The sequence below is a fragment of the Amphiprion ocellaris genome, chromosome 10 (assembly GCF_022539595.1).
Source record: "Amphiprion ocellaris isolate individual 3 ecotype Okinawa chromosome 10, ASM2253959v1, whole genome shotgun sequence".
Taxonomy (NCBI): domain Eukaryota; kingdom Metazoa; phylum Chordata; class Actinopteri; family Pomacentridae; genus Amphiprion; species Amphiprion ocellaris.
The window spans coordinates 24,886,524-24,914,389 of NC_072775.1; the positions used below are offsets into that span (position 1 = coordinate 24,886,524).

At 38.7% G+C, this 27,866-nt stretch overlaps 1 protein-coding gene across 6 annotated transcripts in view; it reads right to left on the reverse strand.

Moving 5' to 3' along the window:
- Positions 1–27,866, reverse strand: part of LOC111574170 (collagen alpha-1(XI) chain-like) — a 94,811-nt gene that overhangs the window by 53,456 nt on the left and 13,489 nt on the right. For 3 of the 6 annotated variants that reach the window (XM_023278603.3, XM_035952088.2, XM_055014103.1), the window contains exons 5-13: positions 19,067–19,195; positions 12,430–12,519; positions 11,806–11,904; positions 9,195–9,500; positions 7,085–7,150; positions 6,079–6,120; positions 5,595–5,657; positions 1,669–1,743; positions 1,306–1,389 (exon numbers count right to left, since the gene is read on the reverse strand). In XM_023278603.3, coding sequence (XP_023134371.2) covers positions 1,306–1,389; positions 1,669–1,743; positions 5,595–5,657; positions 6,079–6,120; positions 7,085–7,150; positions 9,195–9,500; positions 11,806–11,904; positions 12,430–12,519; positions 19,067–19,195 — 954 coding nt within the window. The remainder of the gene's footprint in view (positions 1–1,305; positions 1,390–1,668; positions 1,744–5,594; positions 5,658–6,078; positions 6,121–7,084; positions 7,151–9,194; positions 9,501–11,805; positions 11,905–12,429; positions 12,520–19,066; positions 19,196–27,866) is intronic. The other 3 variants (XM_055014104.1, XM_055014105.1, XM_055014106.1) reach the window with 3 other exon arrangements.

A 27,866-nucleotide genomic window follows, 5' to 3' on the forward strand; every position in this document is an offset into this window, starting at 1 on the left:
ACATACTGTATATCTGCATCAGTTAGATGTGCACTAAACAGACAATATGTCTTCTTCTAAGGCAAGATACCAGGATACTGTAAGCTTTACATTAGAAATGCAGCCATGTCTACAAAATAAGAGACCCTCTGCAATCAATCTTTTAATGTAAGGTGATGTGATCCTGACGTCTTCTCTTCTAGATCTGATGAGGCTACTTTTTATCAGTTCATATACATAGGTTGGCTTCATTTCAATGTCTTTTTATATAGATTTTCTCAGGATGAAAACTAGAACTTGAAATGCATTGCTAGTAATATTAATATTGCACAATGACTGCGGCCTGCATGTTGAAATGCTTCATGTAGTTCCTGCAATAAAGCAGGAATTTGTGGTATTGAACTGGACACCGCATTGTTCAACTAATTGGCTGAGATGTGCAATTAATCACGAAAACACCAATAAAAAGTTTCCCGTTTAGTCTCTGTAAGAAATGGAACCTTACAGTTGGCAAACTATACTTTGTTCTTGTTCAGTTTACATTCTCGTATTTGCTCCAGCTCATGGTTGACCACAGCGTTCCTCTGCCAAAACAGTTGTGTGAAACTTATTTGGAAGGTGATTGCTGAATGACAAAACTTGCTAATTCAAAGTGAACCAGTTCAGCGCATACTGAAGGCAACACTTCAGTTGCCTTCAGCAGGCATTGCTTCACAATGTTGTGCACCTACAATTCCCTTTCAGCACACTTTGTTCATTCCTTTCCTTGGGCTAAACCTTTGGCACAAAACATACATAGCAAGGTGACAAGTGCTTTCTAGACATTACTAAACACCAGTTTTGGCAACCCTCCAACTCCATAGAATGTTGTGAAAGTGTGAATTTTCAGTGTTTGTACAGCGCTTAATGACCTCCATGTGTCTGACTATAGATCACACCTTGCTGAAAGCCCCAAAATCCAACCTGTTCTTCAGCAGTGCTATGGTTGTCAGGACCCCTGAGTGGGTGTGAACATCTGTTGTGGCTTTATATACTGCCCAACCTGACACAGGTCCATATCTTTAGGAATGTAGACAATTTATAGGATGAGTGGGACTTGTGAATGGTGATCTGTCCTTTCATTATTTAGAAAAGTTTCTAGGTCATTAAAGTGACTTTGGTCACACAGAATATCATATAAACTAAAATTTAAACTTTGCAATCAAGTTGCATTCAGTTTCAGTTGAATCACAGGATTGGACAGTACATGAGACTCAGAAAATCATGGTAAAGTGTTCTCTAAACTGAGGCCGGTGCACTGAGGACATATTTACCACTGATACTTACTCTAGCCTGAGATAGGATGGCCTGAGCCTGAGCTTCCTGGGCTGTAACCACAGGTCCTTTGTGTGCCTCACCACCTGCACGGAACTGTCAGCCACACAGAACAAAAAAAAAAAACACAATAAAAATCAAATTTACTTATGTTGTTTTTACAGAGTGAGACTTTGAATACTCCAACCCGACTGAGTGTGAGTTCAAATCTTTGCAGTATTCTGATAAGCCTTTAAACCTTTGGCCTGCTGGTGATGAGGTAAACTTACTAAATGAAGTGAGTTCATGAGCTAGAGCCTTAGATGAAGGCTGCGCAGTATGTGAGAGAAACAAGACAGACAGTCCAGTAGGGATGTGGAAAGGAGAAGGACTTACTGGAAGCATCAGAATGGTACCTGGAGGCCCAGGGACACCATCGGAACCAGGAAGACCAGCGCGCCCTGGAGGACCCTGGAGATTCATGGGAAGGGGAAAGGGTTGTATAAAAACATCACATCTCAGGGTGATGGTAAAATACAACTTCATCTCATGTCAGCAACCAAACCAAATGAAATAAAATTGGCATTGACTACATTAATGCTATTCAAAACAACTTGCAGTGATACATAATTATTGTTAGCAAAGACATCTTTATTGTAATGAATTCTAATTATTAGCTATTGTTTTTTTTTTTTTTTTAATCGTGCACCAGTGCATAGCATTGCTAGGAACAATTAATTAGATGTGGTTAATAAGCTAGTCATATATTTTTCCATCAGAAAACAATGCAGGAACTGAACAACTAATCTCTTCACAGCAAACCCTTGTTTATCTATGACAATAATTTCAAAGTGAACATATTTTTGCGACAGTCTGCATTGTTGTTATTTATTCTAATCAGCCAACTGAGGGAATTCAATTACAGGCAAGCACGTATTTTTATTTAGCTGGCCTAAGGGTATTGCCTGCAGGAGAAACTGACTTTATTACAAGACTAAAAATCCACAATCATGGCCCTATGAGGCTATAATGTTCATTTAATTCAACAAAACTAAACTGTTCAGTGAATGAAAAATGAGGGCTTTTGCTATTCTTAAATTCTCACCATAAGTGAGGTTAGAAATGAGTGGCTTAATAGTGCCACCAGAGGAGTAATCACCATCTTACATAAATTAGGAATTCAAAATTATGCTTATGAGGACAATTTGAAAAAATCTCAGACACAGCTTGGTGGCTTTCATCAATCTGAGCTGTATTTATATTTATAACTTGAGGCTGTAATTTGACCGTCTACCGTTGTATCTCTCATCCTCAGTGCACTCTGTCTGCCTCGGCTGAGGCTCAGATGTGCTTTGAGCTTAATCCTGTCATTAGCATGCCGACATATTAAAAAAAAAAAAAAAAAATCAAGTATTGCTTTTTTACATGCCTACCACAACATGTTAACCTGCTAGCAACTTTAAGCAATAGTCTTAGTCTTATAATGAAGGTAATCCTGAAAGTATTTAGCAAATGGTTATTACTCCGCCAAGGAATGCGGCGGAGTTATGTGGCGATCAGTGTTGGTTGTTACTCTGTCCGTTTGTTTGTCCGTCTGTTAGCAACATTACTCAAAAACAGACTAAAAGATTTGCATGAAATTTTCAGGGAAGGTCAGTGTTACGAGGTTCAGGGGTGTGGCTCAGGTGCAGGAAAGCAACAGACGGTCTTTGAAAGCAACACTGATTTATTTACAAAAGGTTTCTTTGACTACAAGCGGAAATTAGGGTTTTAACAGGAACGGAAATAGAAAGCACAAGGCTCTGGATCTAACAGCGGTAACAACGGTAACAAGACAAAACTATATTTCTAACTCGTGGTAGGTAACACCTAGGCGAGAAAGGCCAATCTCAGGAATACTAAAACAAGACACGAGGCTATTTCTACGAGGATAGCGAGAGGTAACTACAAAAGACGTCTTCTCCAAAATACGGTGCTCTTAACGAGAGCTATAACTATAATTGGACTACAAACTCACGAAGTAAACTAGGAATGCTCAAAACTGGTTCACCACAGTTGCAGCCAGGGTTTGGGAGCAGTGTGCTTCAGGCCAGATGGTGGATGGCTTGCAGCAGCAACAGGTGAGTGGGAATGGACGCCAGAAGGAGGGAGTCGGCTCAGGTGAGTGTTTCCTTGTCTCTGAGATGATAACCAGGGTCCAGTGGTGACGGCAGGAACGGGTGGGTCCAGAAGGAACATGTCTTTTACGATCCGGCCCTGAGAGCTGGGTCGTGTCTGGTTATATTGTGGACTAGATCAAGCTTGATTGGTTGCACTCTACCTGTTAATGAGCTGGCTGATTATGGCCGATGGGGAACACCTGTTGCCTCCTCTACACTGCTGGGCTGCCCTCAAAGGAAAGAGGAAGGAGAGGGGAGGGCACTAACTAGGCCTGGCAGCAGCCAGCCTGACAGTCAGAAATGATACAAGGACCAAGTGATTACATTTTGGCAGTGATGCGGCTTTGGGTTCCACGGATTTGTTAAAGATTTCTATATCATTGCGAGATGACGGCATAGCATCATTGTAACTATGACTACAAGTGAACACTATGTGAGCTGCCTGCTGATGATCACATGATTGTGATCCTGCAACAAATCAACCGTTGTGGACTTATCGGGACTTATCCATCGAAAATGATACAAGGAACAATTATTTAAATTGCGGCGGTGTTTGTGAGTCCCACAATTCCCGCCACCCGCTACATATTTAGGTTACGTGATTCAGTATCTGTACGTAACGTACACATGCATTACACACTCCTGTGCTCAGCACATCATTTTGTTTGTGGGTACATCGATATTAAATGGCCACATTCTATTTTGCCGTGATTTCTGATCATCAATAACTAACAAACAAATGCCGCATTTCTGACAATGCCATACGAGGGAATGAACAGCCTTGGCAGAGTACTGCACTCTCTGAGTGCTTTTCTAGTTAGTATTGTCACAATGTGTTTGACAATTTTGAACCCTTGGAGTCAGGTAAAAAGTTGGAGCGGTTCATTGAATGCATTACAATTCATCTTTGAAAGACTGTTAATGTCTATGCCAAATTTAATGGCAAGGTTGGTGAGATATTTCAGACAGATCATGCAAAAAGCAAAATTTCAAAGCTACTCAAATACTAAATAACAACAGTTACATTATATTGTAGCTAGATTTTGAGAGAAAAACATCAAGCCTAAGCAGTACCTACTGCTTCCAAGGAAACCAGGATCTACTTAGCAGTCTTGTCATGGCCAGCAATCTCAGACTGGCTCAAATTGATGCCATGTGTTCCATTCTGCCTTTTTCTAGTGGTGGAGTATATTCCCCATCCATTGCTGAATCATTAGCACAGAAGTATCTAGTGTTAATGATGCTTCTACATGGTTGGGAAAGTGATGTTTGGGTGGAAAGGAGTGAGAGGGTGATCATGAGAGAAATGAGCAGATCAAATGCTGAGTGCAGGCAGATACTGCGCAACGGAAAACCACAAGTCACTTTTAATCCCCCTGTCAATCCTCAGCAAGACTGTCTCTCACGGGAGGAAATGAAGAGAGGGGGAGAGATTTTTGGACCAACAAAATATTTTTTGATCACTTTGACCCTGTGGAACAATAGGCCTTTTCTACTGGTGAGGGCTGTTGGTTATACTGGAGGAGGCGTGTTGGGGTATTTTTTTTGTTGGCAATTAAATGGTTAACTTCTAGAGACAGATGAGATGTGCTAAAAGGATGATGAAAGAGGTGCGAGGGCAATCACCACATTTCATTAAAACAAGCTGAGATCTAGCTCTCTGGAGGGGTCAGGCACCTATTCTCTGTCAACCAATCAATCAAGATAGATAATGGAGCTAATTTAGGCTTTAGCATCATTTACAGCAAACTCCTTGAACTTCTCAGCAATCCCAGAGCATACCAACGCAGCTGTTTCTCAGAACTTCTTTTAGTTGCTATACTGACAGTTCATGGGCATCTCCTTTTCCCGTGCCACTCCGCATTAATCCCTCCTACAGCCGCAGTAGCAAGCTGCATCCAATTGCAATGTTCATTCCATGGCAATGAAACGGTACTTCACAGTTTTCCAGTCAAGAAGACAGTAGGAAAACAAATGCAGGGGAATTTAAGGTTGAAGGTAGTATTTCAGTGAGTTTTATCATTTACAGTATGAAAAAAAGTGTTTTGGTTGGTAAGTAATATTTTGGTTGATAATTAACATTAACAATTATTAGAAAATGGGTGACAGAGCTCCTCAGACACATCTGTAGTCGACTGTGAAATGAGGCCCGACTTCACTCACCCTTTCACCAGGATCTCCTGGGGGACCTGGGGGACCTTGCAATCCTGGGGTACCAGGAACACCCTGAAACCAGACACAGAGACACACACACTTAGCATATAGTCACAAAGCTGCTGCTAACCAGCTTTCCCACCACAGTCAATCTATCCAAAACTTCACATGCATAGTCCAACAAATACAGAAGCAAAGACATGGGTTTAAAAGAAATAAGCCCCAAAATAAAATACCTCAAACGACCCCCCCCCCCCCCCCAAACCACACACACACACACACACACACACACACACATTTCTGTCAAGGACTCACACACGGAGACACAGACATACACAGATTCATGCACAAATACACATTTTGACTGTCTCTCAAAACTCAAGCTTCACTGGCGATCAGGGCTGACGCTCTTTCCATAAAGACATTTTTTCCCTCTTTAGCTGTTCTCCATCTGTGGAAGGCAGACAGGAGTGTGGGAGAATGTGATACTCACTGCTTGGCCGGGGGCTCCTTGGGGTCCTTCTATAAGCATCCCCTGAAAAAGGAAAAAAGTGGATACAGTAGCATTATAGGGTAGCCTGTAAATCCACAGACAACAGAGGACGGGGGAAAAATGAGAGACACTGGGCACTTTGGGTTTGAGGTTGAGAGGTTTACTTTTAACTAAATGCTCAAAGCGTTAACAATGCTGCTGCTATCTGATGTTGTATTCTATAATGTGCGTGTGGTCAAAGATTTGGATGAAAGCCTGTGGTGGTACAGACGCTATGGGAAGGGAAATCTTAACTGCTGGTTCTATTTCAGTCACTGTTCAGCCTGCAGTGGTAAATTGTATAGGACACTCTGTAAAGATTTCTGCGGCATTTTGTGTAGACAGTGGTTATTTAGTCTATGAGCCTTAGATAAAAGATGGATATTCAATCTCACCAGAATGGAAGAAAATCTTGGCTTTAAGAAAAAATAATGACCGACTATTCAGTTGCATTGCAAACTGTATTGCAATGCAAATGACTGCATATCCATATTTGTACATATTTGTTCAAGAGAATGGATAAAAGAAACCACATTCCTCAGAAAATATGCAGGGAATCTGATTCAGGACTTTTATAGACTTATAAATCACTGCATTCAACTGAAGTTAATATGAAAGCTAGTCAATACTAATTTGAAAAATACGCCACTTATCTGAACATGTTAGTTAAAATAACAGAAATGAAAGACACCAAATTTTTGATAGATGCCTTGTTAATACTGCCTAGCCAGATTGACAAATAGACACACCATTGTGGAGACACACAACAGTATTTCTTGCATCTTACAGCACATCTATCATGTATTCATTTAAGTTTGGAAGTCTTGGAAGTATTCCTGTCTAAAAACATGAACTTAGGTGGATTTGTAAATGTCTATGTACTAAAATGCATCAACTTAGGTAATCAATGAGAAATAGCTTGCACTGTGTCCACTTTATCGCTTTATCACAGAATTAAAACACTTACTGGCTCAATGACAGCAGGTTCACCCTTCTCTCCTTTTTCTCCCAGGTAGCTGTGACCTCCACCCATCTATGGACATAAAACAGAACAGGTGAGTTCCTCTGTACAATAATAAGCCAGACGTTTACATGTGAAGACACAGCATCAGTGGTTTGAAAGCCAAAAATGCAAAATGTGAGACCAATGAGCAGCAGGTGTTGTGCTTTGTTTCCCAGGTGTCATCTCTTTTATAGAGGTTGCTTTAAAACACAACAAAACCGCAAAGAAAAGCTCAGAAAAATACTGTCTATTGTTCTGCGGGCTTTAAATGATTTAGGTAGTTCTCAAGACAAAAGCAGCTTTTTCTCTGCCTGATGGAAAAATTAACCTCCAGAACCATTTTGCAAGAGGCTATAATTTAGAATTAGGGCCGACTTCTATTTATTAGGTGTCCTTAACCCTTTAATGTCCTCACTAAGAAAAAAGCAATGAAAAAAATATTTCTTTATATTTTTTATTTCCTCGGGGCACTAATAACAACAATTTTTTTTTTTTTTTTTTTTTTTAAATGAACAGACCCCCCGATTTTGGAAATATTGACCTCTACCAAACAGTAGAGCATGCTTTGACCCTTTTAGGTCTTTTTTTTATGTTTCAATTTACACAGTTATGTTCAGTAACTCCTTAGACATGACAATATGTCAAAAAATATTAGCTTATCTTTGAAAATCACAGCAAACAGAGGCCTCATGTCAGGAGTGATTTTGCTCTTGCTAACTTCCTGTGAGCACAGTCACTTCTTCTGCATGCTATTTCAAAACAAAGTGACATCTAGTATTCTTTTTTAGTATAATGTACCTCAACCGAGTGGCAGAGATGGCTAAAACAGGTGAAATTATCTAAAATATATTTTTCAATAAAATATAGTGAGTCAAAATTTGCTCTACCATTTGGTTGAGCAGAACGTTAAAGGGTTAAAGCCAGGAACTGCAAAAAAAAAAAGGATCCCAACAGTGCACCAATGCTGAGGTTGTTACCAGACACTATCCATACAATGACTTCACATGAAAGGAATTCAAAAACTAACTTCAGCAGTGAGTTCAAAACCCACTAGACTGTACAGTTTAGCATAAAGAGGAAACCGGTACTTAATGAGAAAGCCATAGAGAAGGGCTGTGATTGTAGAGTGGAGATCACTAATAGAGCTGTTGAGATTAATGCAAAGCAGACAGATCTCAAGCCAACATCCAGATAGAGACTGTCATTTCCTACCCCTGAGAATCTGGAATCCCTAGGCAAAGCAGAGGCCTGGAAACAAGCCATGACAGACACTGGCTCAGCTATTTCTGTCTGGTTGTAGATTTGGGTCAAGATGGATATGGGGAAAAGAAAAAAAACTTTTGCAAAGAGTTTGTCCCCATGTAAACCATTCAAAAGTTTAGGGTCACCGAGGCAATTTCATGTTTTCTATGAAAACTCACACTTTTGTTCATGTGCTAACATAATTGCACAAGGGTTTTCTAACCATCAGTTAGCCTTTCAACACCATTAGCTAACACAATGTAGCATTAGAACACAGGAGTGATGGTTGCTGAAAATAGGCCTCTGAACCCCATTGCAGATATTCCATTAAAAAGCAGCTGTTTCAAGCCAGAATAATCATTTACCACATTAACAACTTCTAGACTATATTTCTGATTAATTTAATGTTATCTTCATTGAAAAAAACTGCTTTTCTTTCAAAAATAAGAACATTACTAAATGACCCCAAATTTTTGAACGGTAGTGTAATCCAAACAGATCAGTGGTGAGATAAGCAGGGTGAGGCATGTCTTTAAAAAAGTGCAGAGGTCATTGGGAGCAGGAGGTTATAGAGGGAGTGCCTGTGCTGACAGCTGTGTCGACATCTGTTTATCCGTGGAGGATAAGATGTGTGTTTGTGCTGGCTTATGCATGTGTGTTTTGTGCTTGTATATGTAGAATTCTTCAAGCTAAAACCATTAGAAATAACAAACAGGCCGCTGCACACACCCCATCAAACAAATGTCACCAGCATCTTCACCATCTTTCCACATTCCTGAACACCACCTCCGTACTCTCCCCCACCAACAGTCCTGATCACTGCACCACTTACACTGCTCTCTCTGATGTCTGTCTCCGCTGGAACGCCAGGACCAAACTCTTCTTCATATGTTTCAGGTGTAGGCTTGGCGTCAGTGGGGTTGTAATCACCATAATCACCGTACTCATATGGTTTCTCTACAAACTCTTTGTTGTCATATTCCTTCAGGTCATATTCCTTAAACTCATACACATCAGTAGCAGGTTCCACCTTCTCCTTAGGGTCAACTGGGGCAGCAGTTTCCACGGCAACAGTGGGGTCCATCCCAACCTGTTCCACACCGGTGATGTAATCATCCACTATTTCCCCCTCGTAACTCTGGGATCAATCCAGGCATCGCAAAGAGCAGGCACAGGGTTTCAGATGGGAGGGAACATTGAGATTTGATTAGTGCAATGTTACCATGTGAACATCTTCAGTGATTCACATGATTTGTTATTTTTTGTGTTTTACAGTCAAAGCATTAGTATTTAGCATTTTGTTTAAGCAACATTACTGGACACCAACTAAGTAAAACTTCACTAAGTTTCAACTTAGTTGTGAACACATCCACGTGTCTTATTTGGGACAGTATTCAAAACTGCACATATGTGAGAATCAACATATGTTTTGTTAATATGTAACAAACATTAACATCTATAATTGCATTTTATATCAATATTTTCATTGACACACTGATGTTTTCTTCAAAGCAAATATATTAAGATTACAGTATGAAGGATGAGTTTAACTATATATACTTTCATTTCAGTCATAAAGCCAAATGCACATGTTTACACAAACACATTTGAAGAGCTGCTAAAGATCCAATGAAGTGAAAATCTTTAATGTTGAGAATGAAAAGAAAATTCTTATTTGTGCAAAATCTGCAGCACCTAGGAAAAAGTGACTGTACAGAAATAATTCCTCTTTGATTTCCAAGCATTGCTTGGTGGAAAATGTCAATCAGTGTCATGACAAGTTACGTACAATATCATTTTCTTTAGTAACTTTAAGTTGAGGACACTACAACAACACAGAAAATAAGTAAGATAAAATTCACTTCATGGGATCTTATTGTGATGCAAGGCATACTAGGAAGAATTATTAGAGGTTAAATATTCTGTGAAAGTGCTTCAGGCATAACTTCCCTATTTACCTACACAAGACTTGAATTCCCAACTATTAACTTTCTAGTGCGCTTCTTTTAGCCTACTGACCCAACACTTGCAAAAATCTCTAATCATACTTATTACACAGTGTATAATTTGGAATATCACAAATCTAATTACGTATTTACACAAATGGGCAGCAAACTATAAAACACTAACTAAGTCTAGGTGGCATAATAGTAATACTGCCAAGTCTGGGGATTCAGCCAACTACTGACAACACTAAAGAACAATGCACGTTTAGCAAGAGCATCAACCAATAGTATTTTGTAAATTGTCTGCGGGCTGTATCTCATTGCCTAAAATGTGGTCCAATGCATAAAAGACCTCAGGAGTCAGACATATGTTCCAGCATGGGACAGCAGATGTGTACTTTCCTTGGTTAGCCCCATCCTGTCATTTTGAAAGGATGCTGTGTCTCAAGCTAATTGAAGATGCATTATCCACCTCAAGATACATCACGATGCAATTAGCAGTCATTTGGCTGGCAGAGCACATCATCGTATTGTTTTAGTTAAATCTCCAAATGTTCCTTATTATCTCTAGCTTTATGCGATAGTTCAGTACAAATTAGAACAGGATCTGCCAAACTGAGAGTAAGGCAGAGACACAGGAGATGCGTCTGTCTACTGATTTTCCAATGATTCTATCAGTCATGGTTCGTTTATTATAAGTTTTCCTGCTTTAGTTTTTTCCAAACTCTGTTTGATGGAGGCGGTTTCTCATGGAAATCAAGGGGTGGCGTGAGATGTTTGATGTTAGTGGGGCCTTGCTGGATTTCAACCACCAAAGACGGTCATAAAAATATGTTTTGTTGCTGGTGATGCCATTTAATTTTAAACCATTAAACCGGTAATTTAAAAATAGAAATCCGAATGTTCATTTTTAAATGAGTTAAACAGAGAATTTTCCATGATAATAAAAAATGTACCCACAGGACAAAAGTAATCCACTATTTCTGTGGTCAACACTTCTTATTTCACAACAATCCTGAACACAAAAAAATGCTAAATGAAAGTACCTAATGAGGTTGTCAGGCAATTATTTGCAGCTGCAACTATGTTTTCCTAAAAATTGGTTTTAGTCTCCAGAATTTTTCAGCTACCACAATGTCTCATGATCGTTCCAAAGCTTCTTAAGAAAATCTGCTGAGTGTTCCTTGCTATGTATACAAGGGCACAGCACAATGAACCTTTTCCAGTCCTCGTCTTGTGACAGGACAATATGAATATTCCATATGTGGCATATGGGTAGCCAGAAACATTTAGTGTGTATGTGCGTTCACGGGCTGCTGCAGAAGTAATCAACCACAATTATACTATAAACTGCTTTGTAATTTTATGACTGTATTGCTCTAAGGACATTTTTCTGAAGCTTAATTATCAAACATGTTGTTACTGGGTTCATATCACATCTTGCAAACAAAAATACTAGGTGTAGCTCTTGATCTTCTTAAAAATATGCCTTAGTACCTGGCCTTGTCCTGCAGTCTCAGTGGGAGTTTCAGGCTGACTTCCGTCCACTGTGGTGTAGTCATACTCACCCGTGTAGTAGTCTCCACCTGCATTTGTCTGAAATCAGAGCAAGAACAACACAAAGACAGTTTGAGATTTGAGAAAATGCAGTTGTTTATTCTAGGGCGGGCCCAAATAGCAGTTTCTGGGCTCCGGATATTCGGGCCCTATTAATGACGAATATCCGAATATTTGGTCTGCTCCGTAACGTCCGACAGGGGGGTGGGGGTGGGGATATTCGGATCTCAAAATTAATATCCGGATACCACCGTCGGGACCGAATATTCGGATATTCGGGTCCAGCCCTAGTTTATTCTGCGTACAGCACATCCTTCCACAGCATCGGTATCACTTGGGAGATTAGGGAAATATCATTAACCCTAATACATCTGGGGAGACTTACTGTTTTAGAAGAAGATGTATTTAGGATATCAAACACAAGAGAAATGTCTGTAAAACAATAAGTCATTTAGTCATGACATAAGGTCAATGGTGAAAGAGGGGACAAGAAAGCGACAATGACAAACAATGTATATGTTATTCATGGCAACAGCCATGATAACTGTATTAGTGAAGTGTTACCTCAGTCTTGGCTCCTTCACTTGGGGGAGCATCAGTGGTTACCTCTCCTTCACTGTAGTCATAGAACTCACCATAGTCATAGTTAGTGTACTGCAACAAAAAAGCCACGGGGGGCAATCAATTAATTAGTGCATTCATGTAAATAAAGCAGCACAATGCCTAAAAGGCATACTGTACACTATTTACATGGCATATGAGAGCTTGTGTTTAAACCTCAGATTTAAACCAAATAATCAATAAAATAGTTTGTGTCATCATGCTGTTTTAGAAATAACATGGTCCAATGGTATATGGAAAAAATTCACATCCATATTAAAAAACCTTATCATTTTGCATATGGATGAATGCAACATTCCTTGATGCTTTCCCTTTTCTGAAACTCCCCAAGCTTCTCAAGGGAGACGTTCATGTGTGTAACCAAGCAAACAGCAAGAAAGACTCGTTTGCTTCTAACAGGATGTTAGAGGGTTAATGTGATGCCAGTGAAAACTTATCTGCCTCTGCTGCTTAATTTGTATCCCGCGGCTTTCATTAATGGTGCTTTAAAACAAAAATTCAAGCTGTCTTGAGTTACTACATGTTGGTAAATAATGTGGACCATACAGAATACAGTAGCAGGGAGTAGTGCTGGGCAATATGGAAAAAATCATATAACACGATATGGATTACTTTTAGTGGTGGGACGCGATTAAAAAAAATTAATCTAATTAATTACAGGCTTTGTAATTAATTAATCACAATTAGTTGCAGTTTTGTCAAATAGCAATATTTGACACAATAAGTGAAGTTTTTCAATTCAAATAAAATTGTGGTTGACAGTTGAACCAATGAATAGACATATACGTGTTTATAATTTAAAATTTATTTTTAAAAAAGAAAATGGGACATATAGAAAAAAAGTGATTTTGATGACTTAAAGCCTGAATTTAGTTGTTTTTTCCACTGTATGGCACATAAAATCAGCATAAGTAGTTCAAGGAGCTTCAGAAAGTTGAAAATCCAGAGATTCATTCTGTTTTCATCTTTTCTGGGTCTGATAAATGGTGTAATTTTGATGGTTCTTTTGATAGGAATATCAATTTTTATTTATGTAATTTTTTTATAAACAAAGTTTAGAATTAAGTTATTAAAAGAGATATTTTTTGTTGTTTAGGTTATTCCTCCTCCAAGGAGGCAGAGCCTCCTCGGAGTAAAAACTTAAACCACAAAAATGTTTCATTTCTATTTATCTGCATTTTTCATCTGTCTGCTACATTCACAGATTACTGCAAATCTAAGTGCAATTATAGCGATTTTATTCAACATTTTAAGGCTTTCTGTAAACTCAAGCACTGTCTAGACAAGTGGTCTATTATGGGATGGCTACATCGTTAGCCGTTAGCATGACTCGTAGCTAACGTTAGCTCTGGTGCTAACAGCAACATGTTTTACATTGAGGTGATGCCGTCAGCTTGAAGTGACGCAATGATCAGAAAACTCTTTGTTGTACAATTTGCACACAACCAGGCTTTTATCCAAGCTGCCATCAGGAAGATTTTTAAAAGGAAACTTTCTGCCCAACAAGCTCAATCTCACCTTCCTTCAGTGTTCACCAGTGCCTGACTTCACTCAGTACTTCCTGTGCTTCTTCTTCATGGCTACAAACAGACTTTAGGGTCATTACCGCCACCTACTGGGCTGGAGTGTTCATCAGCGTTACCGGTGTGCCAGAAATGAGGGAACTGAGGAGGGTGCAATTAATTGCGTTATTATTTCTAACGTGTTATTTTCGCTGCAATTAATTAATCTAAATTAACGCGTTAAAGTCCCAGCCCTAATTATTTTATATCACGATAACGATGTATATCACGATATACCACAATAATACGGTGGCCGAGAGGTGCAAACCAAATTTACATAATGCAAAACACTTTTACAACCTCCAAGACAAATTTACAAGCGACAAAACACTTTTACAAGTCCAAAAACACTTTTACAAATCTAAAAACACTTTTACATAATGCAAAACACTTTTACAACCTCCAAGACAAATTTACAAGCGACAAAACACTTTTACAAGTTCGAAAACACTTTTACAAGTCCGAAAACACTTTTACAAGTCCGAAAACACTTTTACAAAGCCAAATGTAACCGGAAAGGGAATGTTCCAACTCCGGGTTTGAACCGGAAGTGACAACGAGGAGCGGCTAATGCAACTTTTGGTTGTTGTTGATGGTGAACCAAGCGAGCGGGTGATGTTTTGCCCGTTTTGTGGGGAACATATGAACCGATTGACGCGGTTTTGTTTTTCGTGTGGACGGTCTTTAGAGTGTTTAAATGGCGCAGATCAGACCGACAGAGTGCATTAGCCGCTCCTCGTCGTCACTTCCGCTTCAGCCCCGGAGTTGGGATATTCCCTTTCCGGTTACATTTGGCTTTGTAAAAGTGTTTTCGTACTTGTAAAAGTGTTTTCGGACTTGTAAAAGTGTTTTCGAACTTGTAAAAGTGTTTTGTCGCTTGTAAATTTGTCTTGGAGGTTGTAAAAGTGTTTTGCATTATGTAAAAGTGTTTTTAGATTTGTAAAAGTGTTTTCGAACTTGTAAAAGTGTTTTGTCGCTTGTAAATTTGTCTTGGAGGTTGTAAAAGTGTTTTGCATTATGTAAATTTGGTTTGCACCTCTCGGCCACCGTACAATAAAGTATGTTGTCAGTTATTCTCTGAAAAGTTTGACAAAAATTGCATTCCTTACTTTTCTCCAACTTTATTTTGAAGTGACATTTAACTGAACCGTCACAAATGAGAAACATACATTTTAGTGCAGCAATATAAATGTATCAAATGAAAACAGCTGTGGCAGAGGTACAGTAGCCTTCACATTTTTTTCAAAATTGTACAGTTATTTAAACTGAATTGTCAAAATAAACTCTATTTTTAAATTTTTTTTTAAAAGTGCACAACAGTTTCAAGTTTCTGAGAAGAAAAACACATTTTTGCACAAAAGTTCAGCTATAAAAAATGAACACTATTTTTCAACTTTCTGAAATATGTAACCTTGTAGTGCAAAGTTTGCATATGGCCGTCTTCTGCTCCATGTCGGACCTCTTGAACCCAAAATGTAACCAAATCACAGACGTACCCCCTCTTTTTGGTAAAAGGGCTTCTTCTTGGGCTGCCTGCGTAGTTGTCTCTGTCTGTTGCGACTCCGGGCACGAAACTTCAACCTGTTGCGCGTTCATCGTTCAGCACTCATGAGTTAAGTAACGTAAAGCATGTCGCAAACCCGCGTGAGAATCAAAGAATGTAAAGCAGCGTCATGTCGCAAAACCACAAGACGGCGTTTCTTTGCGAATAATCTCTCTTTTATTCTTCTTTATTTTCACTTATATAAACTTAAAGTATGCATAGTGACAAAAAAAAACACAAATACAGTCGTAGTAGGCTATTTAATGATATATTTGCTGTAATAATTGATAAAATTAGGTTAGAAACGATAGAAGAGAAATTGCACGATAGACATTTTTCTATCGTTCCCACGATATGTATCGTCATATCGCCCAGCACTAGCAGGGGGTAAAACCACCCTTGTAATACACCGGCAAATGTGATTAAATAATCAAAACACTGTCTATGGAAAAACTATGTTTTTAAAAAAAGACCTCCAAGCATTCCACTAAGGTATAATTTGGCCTGCTATGTTGCTGTTCACACTTGCTATTTACAATTGGGATTTCATTCAACATGATCCACCAGATAGGAAACATCATATAAAACACCATGTGATGGCTGACTGTGCTGGTATGTTATTTGGGAAATGCAATTTATCATTTCCTTCACCAGAGTTAGATGAGAAAATGGATACTACTCTTGTATCTTGCCATTAAATATGAGGCTAAAGCCAGGAGGAAGTTAGCTTAGCGTAGCAGAAAGACTAAAAGCAGAGGGAAACAGTGACGCAGGCTACCTCCTAAGGTAAATAAATAAAACCGTCCACCAGTATCTCTAAAACTCTCAAATTAACACATTTCATGTTGCTTGTTTAAAGTGTAAAATGTTTATTAAAAAAAAATAAAAATAAAATATATATATATATATATATATATATATATATATATATATATATATATATATATATATATATATATATATATATATACACACAAAGTTAATTAAAAATTGTGTATTTGTAAAGCTAAATCATGCAAAGCTAAGCTACCCATCTTTTGGCTTCCGGTTCATCATTACAGTACAGACATAAAAGTTCTACTGATCTTCTCATCTAACTCTCAGCAAAAAATACAATGTGCATTATGTGTTAAACTACTCTTTTAACTGAATAATGTTGAGGGGCCTTTACTGGCAAACTTCCCAAAACCCACATGATATTATTCAATTTAGTCATTTCAGTCCTTTGTAAGAAAACTTTTAGTTTTCCTAACGCTGTCAAAACAGAGGCAAGGTAGATTAAGTTAACAGTCCAGCTCCTGATATGCAATACTCCATCAGCACAGGGATAAATATTAGTCCCTGGACAACTGCTAAGCTCATAAAAATAATACGAGCTCCACAGCTTGCTGCAATGCTGGCCTGGTCTCTGTTCAACAGCCCAGAGAGAGAGGTCACAGAAGAGAGCAGTCCTAGCCAGACCAACCAGACTGACGGAGTGATGGAGAGGGTCAGAGAAAAATACAGAGAGAGACGGAGAACGAAGCAAGATTTAGAAAGATTTATGGCGTTGAAGGGCTTGGCTGAGCTGAAGGCCTTCACCACAGACTTGGATGAAAGATGTAAATACTGAAGTGTACTCATGAGAAAAAGCTCCCTCTTCCTCCTTGAAACCAGCTGCAGACATGGGACTGGGTGACAGAAAAAGCAGCATGGTTCAGCTAAGGAGTATCTTCAGAGGCTATGGTCCCCCCACATTTGAGGAGTTGTGGAATTGTAAAGGTTGAGCTTATATATACAGAGGGACAGAAAAAAAAACTCTTTGCTTTGAGATTTAACCTTTGACAGCAGTCATTTGTCCTGTTTTTTAGCTGTGCAGGAGTAAATTACGTTAAATTACTGAGCTGGAATGTAGAAAGAACATTCCTGTTATAACCCAACAATGAATAAACCAGATTTACAGTGTTCTTGAAACAAAACTGCTCCCTGCTTTCCATTTAGAATTGACAAGCTTCTTGTGCTGTCACTGAAAAGTAACTGGATGATGAAACAATATTTTCCAGGACTGGTACCTACCGTACAGCCAATATTTTTGAATAGAGAACCAGCTCCTGATTTTTTTTCTAAAAACAGCAATCTAAACTCTGCTTTTCCAGGTACTGGAAACCTAGATGGGGAAGGAAAAGCTTATATTTCCCTGGGAGTCTGGGCAGAGCCTGCAGAACTCGTTAGTGATATAAATCACGGGGCCACTCCAAAGTGGGCTCAGACTTTGTGGCAGGGAAAAAAACAAAAGTTTCCAGTCTGAGCTCATCAGTTATTTGGTGAAATACTGACGGAAAATGTCAGCCAGCAGAAAGGCTTGAACTAGCAAAAATAACAAAAAATGAAGATGAAAAAAAGAAAAGTGTAGCCCTAACACAAAGCACTGTATTTCAATTAAGAGACTGGGCCATAGAAGCAACAAGTGATGTTTTGCAGCCAGTGGCAATAAAATTTGTATTGTGATATGTGAGCACGTTACAGCTAGGAAAACACAGAGCATAGAAAGAGACAGACTGAAGCTGGCATAGAAACCTACACAGATCTCTCTCTTTCTGAGTACTTCTGCCTGGAGGAATGTTTGTAAAGCTGTTAATGTAATTTGTCGAAAATATTTTGTGCTTGTTTATTTCTGGAAGAATGAAAAAGCCCTAGTTTAAAGTAAGACAAATATTCAAAATGGAATTTGGGAAACAGGAAAATGTGATGATATATTTCTGAAACAGAAAGGCTAAAAGAGCTGATTGGGAGGTTGTTCCTGTAAATGTATACAGTGCCTTGCAATTCCCTGAGTTCCTTGAGTTGAAAGTTGCCAGATAATGCAAGATGAACACAACAGCACTGACTGTGCAGGGCCTCATGATGACTCAGAATGTGCTGTATAGAATAGTAGGAATCTTTAACTATTCAAGTGGTATAACAAAGTAAAAGTCTTTCCAAATGAGCTATAAAAGGGGAAAACTTCTTGCAGCATTGTTTATAGACTAAACAGTGTAGCATTCTCCACTTTATTCAACAAATTTCCTGAGGAATTGTGAAATTTGACATTTCAGTTTGACTCTTATGCCTTATCTTTCATACTGATCCACTTTATTTTCATCTATTAAAACCTCCCATTTGATACTCTTACTTTTTATTTTGCTTCCTAGCTTTTTCTAAAAGCATCCACGTCTGAAGGCCTCTTTCCAAATTCCTGCAGTCATCCTCCCTAAATCTCAAACTCCCATATTGACTCCTTCCCTGTTTTCCCCTTTATTCTCTCACTACAAATACTCCTCACCCCTACCTCTCCCCAATCCAACCATGTGTAAAATCCTCCTTATTCCTTCCTCCTCTTTTCCTTTTTCCCTCCTTCCTGGCCCCCCAGCCACCCACCCCCATACACACACACACACACACACACACACACACACACACACACACACACACACACACACACGCCGCACAGACTGACCTCGTCCTCAGGTTCCTGGGCCTGGGGGGTGTCGTGATGGTTGGGGGTTTCACAGTCAGGGCTGTAGTGTTCACAGTAGTCATAGGCTGCCCTGGGGTCTGCCACTATCAGCAGCTGTTGGATGTCACCCTGGAAGTAGAGAGCCATGTGTCAGCAGAAGTCAAGTCAACAATTTTCACAGACTACAAAGTCACAAAACAGGAAGCATTTTTCTTGACTGCAAATTCCCATGTCTTTCCTAATTTACATTACCATAGGTCCACGATAGGGCCATCAGTGTTATTTATGTCAGCTTAGTTTCTGAGAAATTAGGTTCTTCCAGTTTGGTTTGGCAAATGTCTCCAATACCGGGGAGCTTCAGCCACTACTGCTACTGAGAAGAGGCTAGTCAGTGGCACAAAAAAGAGCTAATCAGACATCTTCCAGTTGCAGCTGGGAGTGAAACACTACGAGCAGCTTGATTCAAAATCAAGTCCATTGTTCGAAACTGTATTGTTGGGTGTCAAATCATCAGCTTAAAACCACTGATAGCAACACATGATTGGATATAATTGCAAATGTTCCAAAAGGATTGTAATTAGATTTTCTCCATATATTTTTTTTAATAGCTTTGACTTACAGGCTTTGACTTTTGACTGTTCAGTGACAGAAATTGATATTTGTGTGACATTTTTTGTACTTACAGTTTAACTGTCAATCACTTAAAACGTGACTTTTACTTCCAAATAATTTCGTAATGTTGTGCATTCTCCAGACATCACTCACTCACACTGTCCATTTCATGTTTCTTTCATTGCAAATACCCATGAAGTATGCACTTGCTCCTTCTTGCTTGATTGCCCCAGCTTTGCACTAGCATGGTGATAGTAAAATGTGACAATAAAACAACAAGGCAGATGCTGTACAGTACCAGAGGCAGTGGTCTCTTGACTATTAATTACATATAACTTTATGGGCTGAATCAAGGCTTTAGGGGAGTCTGTAAGCTTTTAAAAAGAACTATTGTACGGTTCCCCTCACTCAGCCATTAGGGACAGCAAGTCCCCTTACACAGCAGATAAATAAGCAAGGTCTGTACTTATCTGAGGCCGTCTGTTTTTCATGAGCCTTTGGAAAAGGAAATTAGATCCCCGCTCCCAACCCTTCCATCAGCCAAAGGCTCTTTTTCCATGATAGTCTCCTAAGGAATCTCTAAACCAGGAACTGCTATGCCACTGATCTGGAGAATGTCATCGACACTCATCAACCATACGAACACCTCAGCTGACCTTTTTGAGAATCCATCTGGACTAAGAAACAATAAGAACAAATAAACAGGAAAAATAGCCTAAGAGCTGTGCGAAGGTGAAGAGAGGTCACAATCAGGGTGGCCCCTAAAGAGGAAGCACAAACATGCAGGTTGCATTAAATTACAGGAGACGACATCTGTACAAGCTTAGATTTCTGGAAAACATTAGACCCTCACCGGCCTATGCTCCCACCATACATGACCAGTATATTTCAACAGTCTACTGAAAAATTCAAACAACGACCAGAAGATATGAAGACATTTGGCATATGGATTAATGCAGAGCTATTAGTAAGCTTCAGTTCACCTACTGTTGTGAGCAGTTGTACTATTTAATCTGTACTCAGCTTCCTGTAACTATAATTCACTTACAGATCCACCTTCCTGCAAGTTATAGCTGAAACTTCATAGTCTCAATGATCTAGTAGTGGTAGGAAATCTTTACAGTGTCGATTATCCTGATGTGAAATCCCTGGTGTAAAAACAGTGGTAGGTAAGTTCACCTAGCACCTGTTAACTGAACAAAAACTACAATGACAAACAGGTCTGACACTGACTGCACTGCAACTATTGCAGTCCTCTTTATAATTTAGAACATATGGACCAAAAGTCAAAGTACCAGATAGGGCATTTAAAAACAGACACAGATCTCTGTCTGCTTCCTTCTCTCTGTGTCATCCTGTGTGCAAAGACAGCAACTTTTCAGTCTTGTTCTTTCTCACTCTTTTATTTAAAGCCAAATTTGCATGTGTGTAAAGGAGAATAAAAGGTACTGCAGAAAGCAACAATAAATTCACCATAACAAGTAAATATGCATCCAAAAATGCCATACAAACCATGAAAAGACCACACACTGGGCCCACTTATAAAGCCAGGCACTGATTCAATCACTCCCACATTCCCTGATCGACTTCTCATTCCCTGTCCTTCCTCTACTTCGCATCTTTCTTGTCCGCATCTCTTTTGTTGATGTTATTGTCTATGTAGCATTGCACATCTCTCTGGCATTTGTTGAGGTTTCTCCTAAGAATTACAGGAATGATGTACAACAATGCCCTGGATTTGCTCAGAGTTGGCAGAGACATAATGGGATAAATTGTCTGTCTAGGCTGCATTACAATCAATTTATTAATGGGTCTTTGTGCATTGTGCATGTGTGTGTACATACAAGACGCCCCAACACATGTTAACCTTCATCTCACAACTGTAACAACAACCATTTGTCTGAGCACATAAAAGAACAAACTGAAAAAGATGAGACACTGATGAAAGAAAAGTAAAGTCTGGTCTACTGTATTTTACCCACAGGCAACGCATTTGCTTTTAAGAAAACAAAAAAAAAAAATAAACACAAGATTATTTCCAATATACATACCACTGTTTTTTCCTCATGTGTCCACATTTCACTTCTGATTTTTTGCTAAGAGGTTTAACAGTAATAAGACACTGCTGGATTTCTTTGGGCTATTGACCACATTGTCTACTGTGAGAAGTATCCGTCTTGACTCATAACTCTGACCCACAAGGAGCAGAAATCACTCAAGAAAAAGTACTGGCAGACTGATAAACAACTAATAATGGGCAGCACTACAAGTCCTCAACAGACCATAAAATTCCTCAAATACAAGCTTTTGATTGCCGCTCAGAGGTTTACAGGAATGGTGGGATTGTGATGAGGCGAGTACTTGCCATCTGATTACAAACATACATTACTTCATCTAAAAATATTAGGCACATGGCTGACCTCAAAACTTAAGATTTTGATTAGATGCATACAGCTCCTGATGGCGTCAGATCAGAGATGGTAGAAGACGTAGGGGTTTTCCAGTCCTGCCTTTACTGAACTAATTTAGATGCATAAACAAAAATGTAGTCTGTTTTGGACTCCCCAAAATTAAAACCATACTTGATTTAGACACTTTTATCAGCAATCAGAATATAGATATCTGGAGGACACAACCTTAATTTTTTTTTCTGTCTTTTCAAGCCTGATGAGCAGAAATTCGTCTCAGACTGCTTCTTTTGCTGGGGTTGGCAAGAATTAAAACCATCCATGCTTTTACTCTAAAAAATGGTTTTGAGATTGCTGTTTGTTTCCTGTCTACTGTGTGTACCCACCCTGAAGGGTTAACAAAGTTGTACTAAGCTGAACTGAATTATTTGGGGCTGTATACAGACAAGCGGAAATGCCACTTGGGAACTTTAAATTATGCAGCAGTAGTTTTACATTTGGGACAAATTCAAGGGACAAATCTGCAATTCTCTACAAAAATCCCCATATCTCTGACTGTACTTCAAGTAGACTTCAATGTAGCCATATGCATCCACACAAAAAGAAAGTATTGGTCAGCTGGCAGGTCAATTTACCAGTTAATCACAGAGAAATCAATTCATATAACTGACAAATCATTTCAATCATTTTCAAGGAAAAATACTCAACATTCTGTTGTTTTCTTTTATATCACTGTAGATTGAATATCTTTGGTTTATAGACTTTTGAATGGGCCACAAATTATTCCATCTTGCAGGCCTACCCAACAATATACATAAATGATGCATAGTTTCTACCTATGCCTGAAAACTAGCACGTAATTACGAAGTTGAAAGATTATTGTTTGTGGCCAGGTGTGGCGAGCGCTTTGCTTTTGGGAACAGCTGGGGGATATTAATACACCTGGAAAACACATTTAGAAATGTGTCTAAAGCATCTGCAGTTTGACCCAGTAAAACTCAAATGAACACATGCAGAGGATAGAGAAAAAAAGAGTGCCTTAATCATAAATTATATGTTTTTATAGAATATATTGACATCTTGTCATTCCTTAGACATTATTCGGGTTACTTGGGATAGTCCACAGGCCTTGCTTTAACCTTGTTTAATTCACTGGACTATTTTGAACTAAAGAAATAATTCTAATAAAGCCATTACCCTGACCTGTCTGTGTCACTGAACTTTCAGCAGCACCATCAAGGCAGATCATGCTTTCTAAAATCAACAGTTTCATAGCTGTTACTCTTGCAGATGTTTTAGAGTTTAAAATAGATACTCTGGAACATAAATCGCTTGTAGCCATAATTTACTCCAGTATGTTCTGTACTTTGCACACACCTCTGAACAATCTTGACACAACAAACCTACTTTTCCAGAGAGCACATCTTGAAAGATCCAAAAGACAGATGGAATTTCAAAACTGTACAAGGACAACAATTAACCAAGGAGCACAGAGGAAGAAAAATGTATAATGCTCTCCAGATTTCTCCCAGTGTTTTATCAAATGCAGCCTTTGTGGTCAGCACAGGGATAAAGTTTCTTTTCAAGCACTGGGGGCATACAAATATCTTGCACCCTTCAAATATTAAAACATTCCGCCTGCCAGTAGCTCACAAAGCTGTTGAACTGTTTGAACCATCTGCTTGCTTGTCTGCCTGCCATTGTTCACTTCTCTTTCATTGTATCTTTTTCTTCAAGCTGTTCTTTTCCATCAGCAAAATTTATTTTTTTTAAAACAACCTTCGGTCCATTACTTCTTGGCTAAGCTGAGACCATTTAGTGAGGGTCAAAGAGCGAGGGGCAAAACATTCAGATAAACAAAGGCCAGATCATAGTGAGAAGTATTGCAGATCATATTTAAAAGGCTGTTGCAGAAACACAAAATATCACATAGGCACTGACTAATAGCATTCTCATGAACGCTAACGCTAAATCTGAATATTCCCATTTCACAACACAACTGAAGCATTTTGTGACGAGTACTGAAGGGTTGAAAGTGAGTGAAGCAGATGAGAAACAGCCATGGTGTTCCTCTTCCAGCCAACTCATCCATAAACACTGATTCACTTTAAGTCTGAGAGCCTTCAGACCCTTGTTAGATTCCTCTGCCAAAGACTGTCCTGCTTGAGGGACGGCATTTTGGAATGATCTTCTACACAGTTATGACAGACACATAAACAAACTATCTTCACCTCTCTTCCAAGCTGTCCCCCTCCCAGACACACACACGCATGCACACGCGCGCGCGCACACACACACACACACACACACACACACACACACACACACACACACACACAAACACAGAGCAAAGAATCCTACCCAATCCTTTAAAGTCTGAAAAATAGATATGCATTAAACTGAGAAGAGGAGATGATTTCACTTTAAATATATTGTGACTTTTATTTCAAAGAAGAAGAAAGAGCAAAAAAAAAAAGAAAAAGACATTTGGAGACCCGTTCAGGGAGCATATCTCCTAAACAGCTGTGCAATCCCAGCCAAGACTAAGCACACACTGCTCATATTTTCCCCTCGCCTTCACTCTTCCCTTTGCTTCCAGCTTTGACACCTGCTTATGCAATCTACTGCAGTAAGGTAGCCATGTGCTCACAGCTCAAAGAAGTTTTTACAGAAAAAGTTTATCCCCATGACGAGTAATTAAAACGAAGCTTGGCATGCAAAACAACCACAATGTCTACATCACTTAGGTCCAAGATAATTTCGAATAACCGTATAGTAACAAATTTGTTTACTCATTAGAAGATAAGCTAGAGAAAAAGTCTCCATGTTTCTACCAAGTTAGGTTTAGGCATCGGCCGACAGAAATATTTAGTTAAAAACTTAAAAAAAACTAAGCAAACAGAAGTTCAGTGATGACAGTAGGTAGGTAAGGTTTGCTGCAGGTGCATAAAGGCTGAGGCGACAAAAGACCTACACTACCATTCAAAAGTTTGGGGTCGCCCAGGCAATTTCATGTTTTTCATGAAAACTCACACTTTTATTCACATGCTAACATAATTGCACAAGGGTTTTCTAATCATCAATGAGCCTTTCAACACCATTAGCTAACACAATGTAGCATTAGAACACAGGAGTGATGGTTGCTGGAAATGTTCCTCTGTACCCCTATGGAGATATTCCATTAAAAATCTGCCATTTCCAGCTAGAATAGTCATTTACCACATTAACAACGTCTAGACTGTATTTCTGATTAGTTAAATGTTATCTTCACTGAAAAAAAATTGATTTTCTTTCAAAAATAAGGACATTTCTAAATGACCCCAAACTTTGGAATGGTAGTATATGTCTACTACCTAACAGTAGCCAAGCGCACCAAATCATTTGAATTTAATGAACTTGTTTATCATTTTAGGACATGTTGCTCATTGAGTACATTTACACCACTCTAATAGAGTTTAAACACTTTTAGAGTTTTATGGAACGGAGTGCTAAAGCTAGAACACGGTTGGCCTAGTATAACATAAGTGGAAACAGCAGAAACATATTTGTAGCACTTGCAAAGCTTTAAATTAAACAGCATTGTGAGATGTTTCAGGGGGAAACTTGGTCTGTTACTGGTTCTAAATGAACAGATTATTCATTTGCACTTAGGTCCAGTGACTTCAAGAAGTTACTATTATGTTTGCATTTCTGTTTATGTACAGATAAACCAACATTCTTCGAGAAATGAGTTTCAGGGGTTGTAGAAGGCTTATTTTTGCTCTTAGAGGGGGCTCAGGAAAATTGGTCTCCCCTACTTGCTGACTACTGAAACTAAGCTGACTGCCTCCTAGCTCCACACTTATGCACTTACATGAATGGAATCAATGTTCCAAGGCAACTCTCGGGTAAGAAGTATTTTTCACAAAAAAGCTTTTATTTTAATCTGGCAAGTAGCTGTCAATATGTCATCTCCACCAGCTACCAAGTAAAGCTGGGTGAAATAAAAATGAAATTAAAAAAAATTTAGATTTAAAAAAAAATTGATTGCATTTTCATCATATTTAGATATGAATGCACTTTTATTTTCATATAAAGCTTTGAAAGAAGTGGTCTCAGAAACTGCTATCACTGATGCTTTAAATGTCCACAATGCGTTTATTGAGATAATACTGCTAGCAGTGCTCCAAAAGTTTCCATAGCCTTCGAGGAAATCATATTGTTATATACCTACAACAGCTGTATATTTAGAATGGATGCCAAAGTATAATCTAACAAGCAAACCCTAAACCAAACATATGGCTCACATCTACTTGCAGAGCTGTTTTTTTGCTACAGGAATATACAGTAATTAACCAACACTTCTGCAGCCAGTAAGATCTTTTACCATTAACAGTGCAACTTGCCCACAAGTAGCAATTTTGCAATCAACAGATCTATGGTTATTCAACATGAAGTGGAAATAATTGCAGCCTATATTGCTGCAGCTCTAGCTGGGCCACAGCAACATTGCTATTGTGTGATACACTGATTAAAACCACCTTGCAATGTGCAAAGAGTCTAAACTCGTGGAACAAAAGGAATCACTTTCTCTGGATTCTAGAGCAGCAAAACAAATTACTCTGTAATTTAATACCATTTAGTGTAATGTATGTTCAAAGAAAGAGCACTCACAAAAGCCAAATGGCTGCTCTTAAAACAGGTTTAAAAATAGAAAAGGCTTGCAGAAAATGCTAAGTCTACTTTTATCCTTTTCAATCTAAATTACCTTAATTACAATACACTAATCACTGTGGCATTCATTCTAATGCTCCTAATGCTATAAAGCTAATCTAATTTACTATAGTAGATGTGATATGTGCAAAAAATAAAGTTGTAAATCATACTGTCTCAGCTCTAATTGTGCTCTATGCTTAACCTCCTTATCTGCTTGCCAAAAACAATAAAAAGAAGCGGCATCATATTTTCAAGTGGCTTCATTGTGGAAATTCATCTCTGACCTGGAGGCAAACATTTTGCATTCTGTTTTACTTAGTAAAATTCCATGTGCTGACATCAAAGAGAGGCTATTGTCTTCTCAGCTACCATTCAACTCACATTTTCCACTGAGCACAAAGCTACCTGTGCTAAAGTTGATAGCTGTGACCAACATCTAAAATCCACCAGATCAAGAGTGAATTCTGGTTTTACCTGATAGCTACAGTTATTGAATGAGTAATATGAAATCTTCTTACAAACAGTGAGGAAATGCATGCAATTTAAATAACTCACTGTCTTGTATTGGCACATGAAGACTAATAGAATTCTGTCCATCCTATTTCAGTTAAGTATTGTGAGAAACCCAAGCAGCATCAAGAGAAAAAGAGCTTGCTGAACAACGTACTGTACGAGGAGCCTTTTCACAGACGTTGCTTATGTCGCTTGCCAAGTACACAAAGCCAATATTGTTATTCTATTGCCAATAAAATTCACCCTTCACTATATGCCGAGTTAATAAAAGACAAAATGTCTGCCCTTAAAGCATTTGGACTTTAAGGATTACAAACAAACATTGTTCCTTTTTACAATGGTAAATGAGATTCATTGAGAGTAAGACTCTCTTTCAATTATATCCAAGCAAAACAACTATGGAGAAATCACTGGCATGTAGGTAAGTTTTCTGCAAATTCCTTATAACACAATCATTTCAATATAGTGGTGAATGTCTTCATTGTATTTATCAGAGTCACTTCAGTGTAAACAGTGGAGATATTTAAGATTTGAACACAGATGTCAGTGCTAGAGGTATATTGACTTGAATC